Here is a 13,281-nt window from a genome sequence, read left to right as displayed (position 1 = left end):
TTAAATATACATGCCTCATACCAAGAAATAAAAAAGACTGAAACACATCTTTTAGTACACATTTCCATACACACAGTTCTTACCTCTTTAATAAAAGAACTCCCCTACATACAAACATGTTCATATCTTGCTATCCCATCCACTACAGATTTGAATTAACTGTGTTTCAAGAAGTCCCCATCCCTGGTCACTCACTCCTGCCATGCATTTAATCCAAATACAGGAGCACATGGAATCACAGAATCATTAAGCCTGGAAAGGACCTTCACAATCATCCAGTCCAACCATTGACCCAACACACCTAAACCCACCACTGAACCCTGTTCGTAAATGCCACATCTGCACATCCTTTAAATACCTCCAGGGATGGTGTCTCAACCACACCAAAAAAAGAACCTCATCCTTGTAGCTCTTAGGAGCTCTAAACACAAAAAATATTAATATGTTGCAGTTGAAATTACTTTGAAGGTGTAAGAAAAGCAGGCTCATTCTTGCCTTCCTGACATAACTCAGACACATACTTATTAGCACCTATTTAAACATACATTTTATCTATCATTTTGACTGCATCACTTAATTTGAAGGCAAATGTGCATCACTTCCCCAAAACTGCAGCTGTTATAATCTTCCTTTTAAAAGCACTCCTCCAGCAATTCAGAAAATGTATACACATTGAATACTTTCCTTGAACTTTAACTGCAATATTAGAGCACTTAGATGACAATTTTCCTATAAAAATATTGTAATACTAAGCTAATGCTTACCTGATTTGAAAATCTCATGCTGATGTTCCGCTGGTCCTCGGGGGGTACATACCGGCCAATGGGGTCGAGATCTTTAGGACTCACTAATTTATCAGCTGAAAGCAAATGACAATAAAAATACAGAATGACTTGAGTACTTTCTGCAGCTTTTGTGAAGAAGTCATGTCAACTTGTGTGTTGTAGTTGGTTCTGCTTTGTTTTAGATTGACTTATACAAGCACATTCTGAAAAACTCAGAATTCCATTAATTTTAAAATGAGTGACTCAAGCATTGTTCTTGCTACAGCTAATTACAATACTGTAGCATATAAAACCAAACCTTTATTTGCTCACAAAGGTATGTTAGTAGATTAGATGCAGACAACATACTCCACAACACAAGTCACGTAAAAAGCCCTTAATTCACAACCATGGAATTACTCTAGAGCTTTAACTATAAACTTAATGACCATCAAAAATTGTTTAGCTTTGAAGAAAAGCAGACAGCCTCTATCTCAAGGTAATCACATGACTTGAATCCTGGAAAGGACAAGAGATAAAGGTACCTCTCAGTATGGTATCTCACGAAGAAATTGTGAAAAAAAACCTAACTAAAGGTATTTGAAAACTAGCAAAGTCTATGTGGTGTTTTTTACATGGAGGGTGGAGAAACCCTACCAAACCTAAAACCCCAGTATTTTAACCCTCTCCTTAAAAAAACATTAAGCCCTCCAATAAAAATACACTATTAAAAAGTTTCAGCAAATTCCTTGAATACAGGTTCATAATCTAGTATGAGCTATTACACCCTTAAAATAAGCATTCCCCTGCCAAAATTGTATTTTGACAGGAAACTGTCCAAACTTCATCTAATTTCTGCTACAGAGTAAGTCAAAACACATTCTCATTTCTTCTATCTCAAAGTCAACAATTTTGTACCTATTCTTAAAAGCCCCAACACAAGGGAATAAGGTATTAATCTAAACCAGGAGTGACTCATGGCTCCACTCAGCTCCACGAGAAGACCAGCTCTGCCTTGATCAGAATGTTTCTGAATGCTACACCACAGAGTAAATGAAGGCAACAGCTTAAAGCTCAAAATATGCCCTGCCTGAAGTTTGCCAGGGCTAGGACAGCACAAAGTAATGGGGCAGTGGGGAGCAAACCTACGGGCAGCAGTGAGGGGCTCTGGCTGGGCAGCGCAGGGGGAAGCCCTGCCAGAACTTCTGCTGCCGGGAGCTGTGCCAGCCCTGGATGCTGTCCTGTCCTCAGCCTCCTGCTGGGACCATGCAGCTGGACTGCAGCCAGGAAAGGACCCTGTTCCTGGCTCTGCACTGCTCCTGCAGGGCCATGATCCATGAACACAAACCCAAGCAAAGCTAGATGATAGAAGATTGCTATGGACAATAGATTAATATACTGACACATGAATTACCAAACCACATCTGAGCAAACCACTCATCTAAGCTCCAGTCCACACAGAATTCTTATGCTGGCTAAAGGAATGGAAACTACTTGAATTATGTGAAGTACTGCTGATGCAATGAAATAAATTAACCAAATGATTTCAAGATCAATGGGCTCTGCCTCATAGTTCTGAAAAACGAGAGGTTTCCAGGATATGTGTTCTATTCCCACTGGTTTTAACACTGATTTACATTGCTCAGTAATTAAAATATATGGTCAGAATAATTTCATATTTAAAGAACTGTATCAATAGACTAATATAAAACTTAAGCTAACTCCTAGTGAATATTCATCACCATTATCACAAATACAAGTATTGGACTGCAAAAGCAGATTCCTTTGTTAGCTCCCTGTCTGCATCAGCAGAAGCTGACAACATTCAATCCATTTGGTCTATAAAAATATTACTAAAACTCTTGGTTCCAGGCAGCACTGAATCCACAGAACAAGATGCAAAAATTCTAAGGAAAAACAAAGGAAAGAGAGCTACTAAACAAAAGACTGAGTGAATTTTCAGTTCAGCTGAATACCTGAGATTCCTTTCCCTTACTCCAAAATGGGGACCTTAACATAAAGGTTTTACAAACCTCCTCATCCAAAGCAAGAAGGAAATTCTGTGAAAAACAGCATCACTACCAGCAAAACACATGCTTTTTTCCTTCATAAACAAGTTTTTCAGTTGCATAAACATGGGGTGCCTTCCAACAGTGACACACAGGCACTTTTACTGCCTCTATTACTTGGAGCATTTGTAAGAAGGATCAAAATTTTGACTCCCCTATTTCTGTTTGCCCCTCTGTGGGAGGGTAAGAATTGACTCAGGTTCGTGTTGCTGCATTTAGAAATATTTGGACCTCATGAGGCAGAGCCCAGGCCCAGAGACAGCAGCAGGAGCTACAAAGGTGATACTGTGTGCTGCCTACACAGCACGAGAGAGAAGGCTGAACAAACACAAATTAATTGATACCCTGGAGGCAACACAATGATTTCTGAATGGATAATGAAATGGGAAACCAATACCTTCCCAGATATCAAAGTATTTGGAGCCAGGCTTCCGCTTAATTAGCAGCCACCAACAAGCGAAGTAACACACAAACACTTTCATCAAGGACAAGATTGTTATTCAGGTAGGTTTTCACCAGTAAGGAGCAAAATTGAATGCACCAATTCTAAATTAGTATGAGTAAATGGAGTTCCTGATATAACCAGTGGTGAACACATTGCTGTAAGATCTCCAAACCTTGTTTGCAAGGATTATGACAGAAGCGGGAAAAAATTACATTGAAATTTTGAATATTTTGGGAAAAAAAAAAGAGGGTGAATGAAAAGTAGCAAATAAAGTGGAAAAAAAGTTTTGAAACAATAAAGGAAACAGTTACTAAAGACAACATTTCAAAAAAAGATTTAGCACAACTATTTAGAAAAAGCAGTGTGTAAGAATGTTCAGCAAAGAACTGAAACACAAGAATGTTATGTTACACAAATAACAGTTAGCAAACTATAAATAGAATTTATTTTACCAGCATTCTGCAGGTACAGAAATACACAAATATTCATAAGATCAATACTAGTATAACTACTACAGTATACCTACACACACACACACACACACACACTGGAGGATTACTTGGCTAATACGCTTAGAAGATAAATTAGTTTTTTTAATTAACAGTGGGATTGCCTGCATTTCCTTTGAAACATTGGCTAAAAGAGGAATTTTGCAAGGAATACAGCAAAACCAAACAGGTGGAGCACCAGACATACCCTGTCCCTCCATAGCTGAAGAGAAATCCACTGTTCTTGCCAACTGCTGAATTTTTAAACTCCCCTTCAATTTTTCTCATTTTTGTTACCAACAGCCTGTTTCCCTTCTGTGGGAAAAATAGTTTCCAGAACTCCATCTACTGATTACCTGCTGATCATGTTAAAATAAAGTAATATATCTTTCTCCTACAAGAAATCCTAAAGAAAAAACCCAACTGTGAAGATTTTTCTGGATTAACCACTCTTTATGCATTAGCCTATAATAAAATCACTTCAAGTAAGACTGAGAGTTCGTTTGTGACTGAAATGCACCATAACAACCTTCAATGGTCAGACTTTGATACACACTTTCAATTGCTCATACAGTTTCTTCTTTTTAAAAGGGTAAAAATAACACAAGAATAAATCATTAACTTTCTCTGAGACTGCAGCTATTCAAAGTTTTGACTTGTCTTGATTAAAACAGTCAATAATTGTAATTCAATGCTATAAATCACTTACAAACATTACTGTACAGGTGCAGCTGATACAGTTAACCCAGAAAGCATCACATTAATATATTCTGTCATGAAGAAAAAGAAATAAGAGGGAAAGCCAGGAAAAAAAAATATATCATCTTATTTAGATTTTCAGTACTCTATGAAATATTCCACTAAGCTTTATAGTAGGCGGCATAAAAAAAAAAAAGACTACAAAGCAATTTTTGCCTGACAGAGGACACACAAGCCACTCAAGGTCCATTCAAAACTCAAGCCAGAATGTTGTTCAGATTCAAGAGGAACACAGAGTGCACAGCTGCTGCAGGTGCTCAGCTCTCACCCAGCAGCTTGGCAATGATGTACACGGCCTGGCCCCACAGGAACAGCTTCCCGTCTCGCCCGTTGTTACTGGGGAACCTCCTCTGGCTGCCAGGGCTCTTCTTCTCCAGCTCCACAAAGTCAGCAGGCACGTAGTAATACTTGGGGACAACAGGGCACCCTGGGGAATTGGACAGCAAGCACAGCCAGTAAATAAATATCACTTTCCTCATTATTTGACTGGCATCCCCTAATAAAGCTGAAGTGGATCCAAACCAGGAAAAATTGCACCCCAGCAACAGTTTGATTGAACAGAGATTGTCATTCATTGTTATCTCTGCAGTGGGGAATCCCAGGGCAATACTAAACTTCTTTGTATTTCACCAGACATCTCCTCAGAATTTCTACCCAGAACAGGTATGTTATCTGTGCAGCACCTTCTGTGCAAACTAAAACTAAAAAAGTCACCTGAAGGAAAATGCAGTTCAGTTAAGAAGGCTTAACCAAAAGCAATGAACACTGGGTTCCAGTGAAACACTTGGGGTGTTGTGCCCCCCAGTTAACACAGGCTCAGTATCAGACAACTCTTTCCAACTAAAATTCCTGCTCAAAACAACTCAACTTGGTTTTGCACACTTTTATTCATTAAATGTTTAAAACCAGCACTTGAACTTTGAAACAACATGAAACAAAATGGCATAACTTCTCTACTGGAAGATACATACCTTGTATCTAGAATTATGCCACAAGTATTGCTGATCATTGGAGATCAATTAAGGTTGTATCAAAACTTTTTAAGTGGACATGCATCAGGAATTGAGAGACATGATTACAAATGATTGACGTAATTACATGAAATCGAGAAGCAAATTAATATGCTTCCCGCATAATTTAATTCCACCTTAATATGGCTCTACTCTTGAATTAATTTGGATAAAGAACAGGTGATAAACAGAATAAAGTTGTAGTGTTTTACTCTTTGCTTAGAAAAACAACATTACTGGGAAGAAGCCAAGAAAAAATAGAGAAGAGAGAGTTATTAGAGATACAATGTTCAAATGAGTGAGGCACCAAAACACATCCAGAAATTTTAAGACCTGGCATTTGTGATGACATTCAACAAAAGGAACCACAAGATTAATTTAGTGTCCACAAAAGTTCAAATACTCATTAATAATCAGAAAAAAGCACCAACCAGCAAGAAAAATTTGCTACATAATGCAAATTTGGTAAGGGAATGTTTGATTGTCTTAAAGAAATTAACTTCAAAAAGTTTAAAGAACAAGTCATATTCTGCATGTACTTGCATAACTGTACCACAGATGTAAGAACAGGTGACTAAAATGCTGAGTTTTAAAACTGGACTGTTCTGTTCTCAGGCCATTTCTTTTCCTCCCACTCAAACTTACGGTCTTTTTCTTTTTTTTAACTAAATTTTGGATGGATGTACCTGACAAGGTCACTATTAGCCTTATCTGCAGTGCCACAAAAATCCTGAAGTGCACAATTTAAATAAGAGAACATTTATATTTAAATGATTATATTGCTACTTTCCCAGCTCTAAGCTGGAAACAATTTCACATGCATATACCAAATTATTTTTTAAAGCTTTCAGAATTAAGTGACAATGAATGATGTGTCCAAGTGGGACAGTGAAACACTCTGACTGCTGGTAGTTAATATTTGCCTGAAAAGTCGAAGTGAACTTTGTAAACAATGAAGCAGAGGTGAAGGAGGGGAGGAATGAGTGGGCACAGTGTAAATCTTACATTAGTATCAGTAGCATTTTTCCAGATAACGTTATTTTTATTATCACACTTTATGATGCCATGTATCTACACAAAAGAAGTTATTTTAGAATTAGTATTTTGCCATTGGGAAACATGTTGATATTCTTACTTCTCCTTTGCTCTGACCACAATATACATTAATAGGAATGTCATTTTTTTTATAATTTCAGATCAATAAAAAGCTACAAGTGTTTTGGAAGAACAATTTCCAGATAATACCTTCAGGTGTATGTTGAAGCAAAGGGTCCAGAAGATCCTGATATTCCTTTACTTGTGTAGGATTTCCTTTAAAAATGCCTAAAAATAATCAAACAATAATTGATTTAATGGAAGAAATAATTTTTCCATCACCTTGAAGTCCATAAAAGAAGAAGAAAAAAAATTCCAGTGTTTACTTTTCAAAACTAAATATTTAGTGCCTACACACTAAATAGCTCATGAAAAGTAAAAGATGGATCTGTAGATCACAACAGTCAACTCCCTGATGCTGCTTTTCGGGAGGCACTGGTATGCTTGGGACTACCAGTCCCTTAAAAGTTGTTTTAGCAGAACTTCCCAAGATGAATCTGATGAATACCAGCATGATCAATGTTCAGTTTATTGAAAGTTCTTAAATGAAAATATATATTAACAATACAAAACCCTTTTCTGTTCAAAGAAAACACATCTATTTGACAAGCAAGGTGATGTTTTAAAGTAGAATATTTTTTAACATTTAAAGGGGAACAAGCTAGATAAAAACTTCACATCATAAATCTTATACCTTTTTCAACCACCAAATTTTTTTTCTTTCCATGGCTCTTCAATGCTCCATCAAACCCAAAGCTTGACAAGTATTGTTCACTACATTTTCAAATATTCCTGAGTATATACAGGAATATATATAGTTGCCAAGAGACACAAATGCAATCAAAGTTTGCACACAAAAAAGGGTCTGTTTTAAGTGACACACCGGACTATTTCTAAACACTCAAGGATAGTCATGATGTAAGAGCAGTATCTGCTCCTCCCATGTCATTGTCTTTTTGCCATTGCTGTGTATACACTTCAAATTTTGCATTAAGAAAGTCTGTGGCTTTGGAGACATTTGCACAAAATCTACTAACAGAATTGTTCTACTTTCTAGAAGTGTGGGCCAAGCAAAAAGGACAAGGACAGTATGTGCAAAGTATGTATTTTTTAGGGTTTTTTGTATACAAGAAGAGTAAAATGCTTTTTTTATTCTTTTGCTAACTTCAGTTGAAGATGACTATATTTTTATTCTCAAAACTGCAAGTGGGCAGCATTAAATGTCAGTGCCTTTCTCCTCAGTTTTGGGCCTCACTGTTTGAAAAATGTCAAACATTTCTTTAGAAATATCAGTTGTGAAACCTTATTAGATCTTCAAACACAATATTTTAATCTGTGGGTGGCCGCAGACAGAGGAGTCGAGGCTGATGGCAGATTTCTGTGCCCCTCGCTGTCTTTATCTGAAAACTATTCAACATGCTACAGGAGAAAGAAAAGATGGACAGATTTTACTCCATCTAAAAATCTTTTTGACAGTTGTAACCCTACTCATTTTCTTACCCAGACTTCTGTTCTATGCAAGTTTTAGCTTCTATCCTGAAATCATCCCTTGAACTTCTCTGGTGTGTCTCCTGCCCTCAAGTCAAGGGCTAGGTAATGCTGTTTTCGTTGCTCTTGTTTTGATTTTTATTATTCAATCAGACTGACTACATGAAAAATCGTGGCCAGGAGGAAATTAGACCTTTCCTGGTTCCCTTTCTTCTCTTCTGAATTCTGATTCAATTGCCACACAATGCTGAACTTGAAAAGCCCTGGTGCACATTGTGCATGTCAGTGTGTTCTCCCTCCCTGTTCTCTCCTGTGCTGCTGTGAAGTTCTGATACATCTGAAAGTTTTTAGGCTTAAAAGGCAATGCAGGACAATGCCACAGACTGAAGCTTTTAACAAACCCTTATTGAGTTACATTCTAAAACCAGTGCACATTAGAAATGCTAAAATACAGCGATGCTTGGGGTTTTTTAACCCAGGAGGCAGAACTCTCAATGAGATGTTTAGTGTCACTGCATTATGGTTTACTTTGGCAGGACAGGAAAATAATTTTGTATCTTTCCTCTAAAAGCTCATCTCTCTAATGCCTTTAAGGAACAGGAATGTAAAGCTATACTTACCATCGATTATCATAAAAATAAAAAACAGAGGGAATTCACACTCAATGCCATCAAAAAGCTGCAAAGAAGGAAAATTCATCAGACATTTCATCATTTTCATTTAAGGACATGTATCTGAATAACCCTGTTGAATAATTTCTAAGCAACAAAGGACAAACATGAATGCAAAAATATTTTAGTACATTTAGGTTATCGCTTCTTAATTCTGTGGGCACTTTAACTGTGCCTTTATGTCTGCTGTGGCTCACTCTCAAGCAGAATATTTAAATAATCTATTTTTTATTTTTCACAGAGAAACTACGGGGGGAAAAAGAAACAAATTTTCATTTAGATAACCTTAACTGATAAATACTGTGATCAAAAGCAAAACTGTTTTCCACACACTCAGACTGTAGTCAGCTGTGAAATTAAATGAAATGATAAATAATTTCCTTATTTGTTATGTGAAATCAACTGTACCCTAAATGTAAATGAAAGCACATTCATTACAGAACAAACCAATGACTCACTTGCTGACTTAGTAATCTCTGAAAACTGCACATACAAATTACAGAAGGCATCTCCTTGCCTTGAAGCCTTTAGGAATCCCTGTGCAATTCTAATTCCAGGGCCTGGAGGGGTGTCAGGTACATGGGACAGGAATTTTACCTTAATTTCTGCTGGTTTATAATAACGCCGCGTTCTGTCCTCCAGGGCTGTTCTGTACCCATCTCTCAGAAATCTTTTAAACCCATATTTTCCTTTCAACTTCCTAATAATTTTATCTAGTGTTTGACCAAACAGAACCTCATCATCCAAAGCAAATGCAGGATAACTAAGACAGGGCAGAAGAGCTGCATCAGTATTCTGTAGCAGAGGGAGAAATAGGACATTACAAATTTAATTAGATCTCTGACAATTATTTGATGCACAAACAAAGACTGTTTAACTCACTAAGTGAAATACACATTTGGAACATTATCTTATCAAAATCATAGCACTAATATAGGGAAATAGTGTGCAAAATAAGACTTCTTAGCAAGTATCAGGATAAACTACAAACCAAATGTGCAGATACACAATTTAGAAGAGAACTCAATTTGACTCAGAATGTCACCTGTTTTACAGCTGATCATGTGCAGGCATAATTGAAAACATCCTAACACTTTGTGTTTGGGGATTTTTATTTGTTTGTTTGCTTTTTAAATATATTCTCCAGATTATTCCTGGAAGAAACACAAACATCTGGGTATCATATGTTCAAAAAGAAGCACAAATATTTTATGAAGGTGCAATGCTGAAAAGTACCTATGATTAAATCATCATTTCTGAACAGCTTTTCCAGAAATATTCTTAGGGTGCTGAAACAAACAAGCCTATCTGACAATTAGGAAGAAAAGAGAATAATTCCAAAAAAAAGTATGAGCAACCTTCTCAGGAACCATGTGGATCTATTCGGAGTTAAAAACACAAGAAAAATTACTAACTAGTGCATCACCTCTACAGGTAAGCTTCCAGAAACACACAAGAAAGTATTCTTTTCTGCTGATATAGCCAAGATACTCAACTGTTTAAAATAACAGTTTTTTCCAATATGACTGACACGAACTTGTAAAAGGAAGAAAAGGACACAAAGATTTCTATGGGACAAGTAAGTTATAAAATCAGCTTCTGTTGGAATATTTCAAGTCTCCAGCAAATAACAAACAACAAGAGTTCTAAAAGACCATTTGACTATTAAAAAAAGTAGCTGACAGTGCCTTTTATTTTAATTATCCAGCACATTACAACTCTGCTGTAATTCTTCTACACAATAAGTAAACTATTAATGTATAAGATTAATAGCCTGTTTCCTGAACAAAACTGCTATTATATTCCAGAATGAATAAAAAAGCAGAACTCTATTATCACTCAGTTTAAATTACTGATTTTCTAACACCAAATTTACCTTTGATGCTAGTACTGAAATAGATGTTTTTTTGACTAATCTATACTTATGTCACTTAGATTTACTCACTGAGGAAATACATTTGTAACAATAGCTTATAACAAAAAGAAATCACTCATATTCAGCAATTTATGATAAGCCAACCTTAAAGGCTTGTTTCCCAGACAAAAGAAAGAATTAAAGCTAAAACAAAGGGTTTCAAAAGTGCAGACACAGTGTATAGTGGAAACTAGGCCAAAAGAAAAACAAATTACCAAGGCTGCAAATCTCACGTAAGTTATTTCAAATTTTATTTCAAAACTGTTTAGAAAGCTACCAAGAGGTTAACATTTTAATCTAAGTATTAAAAAAATAAAGAACACCATTTTAATTCCTCTTCAGAAAAACTACTACATCACAGTGACACTTAAGAAGCAAAGATTTAACATGTTCCCAGCAAATTTCACCTTTATCAAGCAGATCAGAAGGTCCATCATACAACTAAAAATTCACATCCATTCATTTTCTCCACACTCTGTTGAGCTGAATTTCTTTTAATGACTTACATGAGACCTTGACTCCCGGGGCAGCAATGAGCACAGGGTCTGTCTGTTCCGGTTATGGGCATCAAAATCCACAAATATAACAGACCAAGAGCAGCCCTGTGAACACAACATTGCATTTGTTTAAGGGAGAGGGAAGAAGGTTGGTGCATCCTGCTGAAACTCACTGGTTCTGTGTTTAATTTGTGTTGTCATTGCTTGATAGCTGAAAATTTTAATCAGAAAACATAGCACAACATCAAGTTGAAAATATTTTGGTTTTCAAATATACTGAAGTATAGCCAAAATTAGATGGTTTGATCACTGATTAGTAATTATATGATTCATTCAAGCTATTAACTCTTCCATTAATTCCTGAAGAATGAGGCCTGTATTAAGGACAAACAAAAGTGGTTGTTCTTCCCTGTGAATGCAGGAAATGTTCTAAACAGTGATGCTGAATATTTCACTACAAGTCAGTTAGCAAACAAACAACTGGATATTCAGCACAGGTAATGCTTTGGAAAAGGACTTTCATAGCAAATAAAAATGTTCTGCTTTTCAGTTATTTTAAGGACTGCATTATCAACATTTTGCTCCTTAGCAAAATCTACTTCCTAATAAAATCAGTAATTTTACACTATATTTCTCTGTCAACTTCTTGATGCTTCCTGAAACACTCAATCCCCCTGGCTGAGATAGAGTTTAAACAGAATCAATAGCATTTAGAAGTATTACCAGTAAGCAACTTCTGGCAAACTCTGGTTTGTTAATGAACAGGTATCTTCATACATGTTGCAATTGATAACGAATCTCAGGATCACTCCCCGACTGGAAGACACATTCAATGTGAATTCATTCCACTAAGGTCATAAATACCAGAAATTTTCATAAATCCACCAAATTTCTTCTAAACAACAGTCAGTTTTTTTGGTATACTACTTTCCTAGAAAGACTGTTCCAGAGCCCACCATTCTATTTATTAAAAACTTTAATTTCCAGTGAAGTTTCTACATAAATACCTCACCACACTTCTTCGTGTGCCAGTACTACCATCCACTAAGACACCTTTCCAAAGGGTTTTATTCTTACTCTTTAACTGCACTCTAAGTATACACAGATATAAAAATACTCAGCTTTTGCTTTACTAGGGTAAGCAAAACATTTAGTTCACTGTCCTCATGGAAAATATAATCTGTTTTCTCAGTCATTCTAGCAAGATATACCCTGAATAGTGCTGCAGTAAGAATGTACACAAACAATCACATTGGCTCTGATGATTTGTTAACTTTCTTCTTAATCCAGATTCTGATTATTCACAAATCTCTAAACTCATCTACAAACTCTGAACACAACCTGCCTACACACACAGTTCCAAAATCTGTGATGCAGGGAAGGATTCTCTGGGGATTCAGGAGCAGGCTCATTTGCATTTTGTAAACCCACAAGCACCTTGTTTGACAAATGAACTACTTTTCACTCCTCTGAAGACTGTAAACTTCTGTAGTAAGAACACCTTACAAAGACTTGATTTATGAAAAAATCTTTTTAAATTGTTTTTGCCCAAACCAACAGAGGACATGCAGCTCATACACAAATGACTGGTCCCACTCTGCCCAGGTCAGCCTTTAACATGTTCCTTCTGCTGTAAGTAGTGATTCCCCAGCAGTGATTTATGCAGGTTGCACCTGTGCAGCTGCAGGTGCAAACAAGTCTCTTGAGGGGCTCAGTGGGATTTCTCAAAGCTACTGGAACACAGCTGGAGCTAAGAACAAAGGCAAACTCTGCACAGACTGAAGGTCAAAATGGGTTCTGTTAATGCCAACTACAGATCTCGGAAACAAACTCTCAAAGCATTTAAACTGGTCTTGCTTCAGCAATTTATTCATCCATTTCAGAACTCAGCCAAGAATAATTTGGAAACCCAGCAGCCATGTTTACTTGAAACTGTTGGGAAGGTAAAGATTATAGATAAATATCATTTGTGAAATAATAACAATGCATGTATAGTGTCTGATCATTATTGAAGATCCTTACTAGCTCCTAGTTCTTAAGACTTGACATCAGCTTTTAGAATGTATGGCATCTCTCTTCC

General features: G+C 36.5%; 1 protein-coding gene across 4 annotated transcripts in view; it reads right to left on the bottom strand.

Moving 5' to 3' along the window:
• PHKB (phosphorylase kinase regulatory subunit beta) overlaps positions 1 to 13,281 on the bottom strand; it is a 70,104-nt gene that overhangs the window by 31,403 nt on the left and 25,420 nt on the right. For all 4 annotated transcript variants that reach the window (XM_082289920.1, XM_082289921.1, XM_082289923.1 and 1 more), the window contains exons 9-14: positions 11,211 to 11,306; positions 9,387 to 9,584; positions 8,739 to 8,796; positions 6,781 to 6,858; positions 4,794 to 4,952; positions 765 to 859 (exon numbers count right to left, since the gene is read on the bottom strand). In XM_082289920.1, coding sequence (XP_082146046.1) covers positions 765 to 859; positions 4,794 to 4,952; positions 6,781 to 6,858; positions 8,739 to 8,796; positions 9,387 to 9,584; positions 11,211 to 11,306 — 684 coding nt within the window. The remainder of the gene's footprint in view (positions 1 to 764; positions 860 to 4,793; positions 4,953 to 6,780; positions 6,859 to 8,738; positions 8,797 to 9,386; positions 9,585 to 11,210; positions 11,307 to 13,281) is intronic.

This window comes from Coloeus monedula (genome assembly GCF_965178545.1).
Source record: "Coloeus monedula genome assembly, chromosome: 13".
NCBI lineage: Eukaryota > Metazoa > Chordata > Aves > Passeriformes > Corvidae > Coloeus > Coloeus monedula.
The sequence above is the reverse complement of the archived record's forward strand: the minus strand, read 5'-3'. Positions and strand labels throughout refer to the sequence as shown.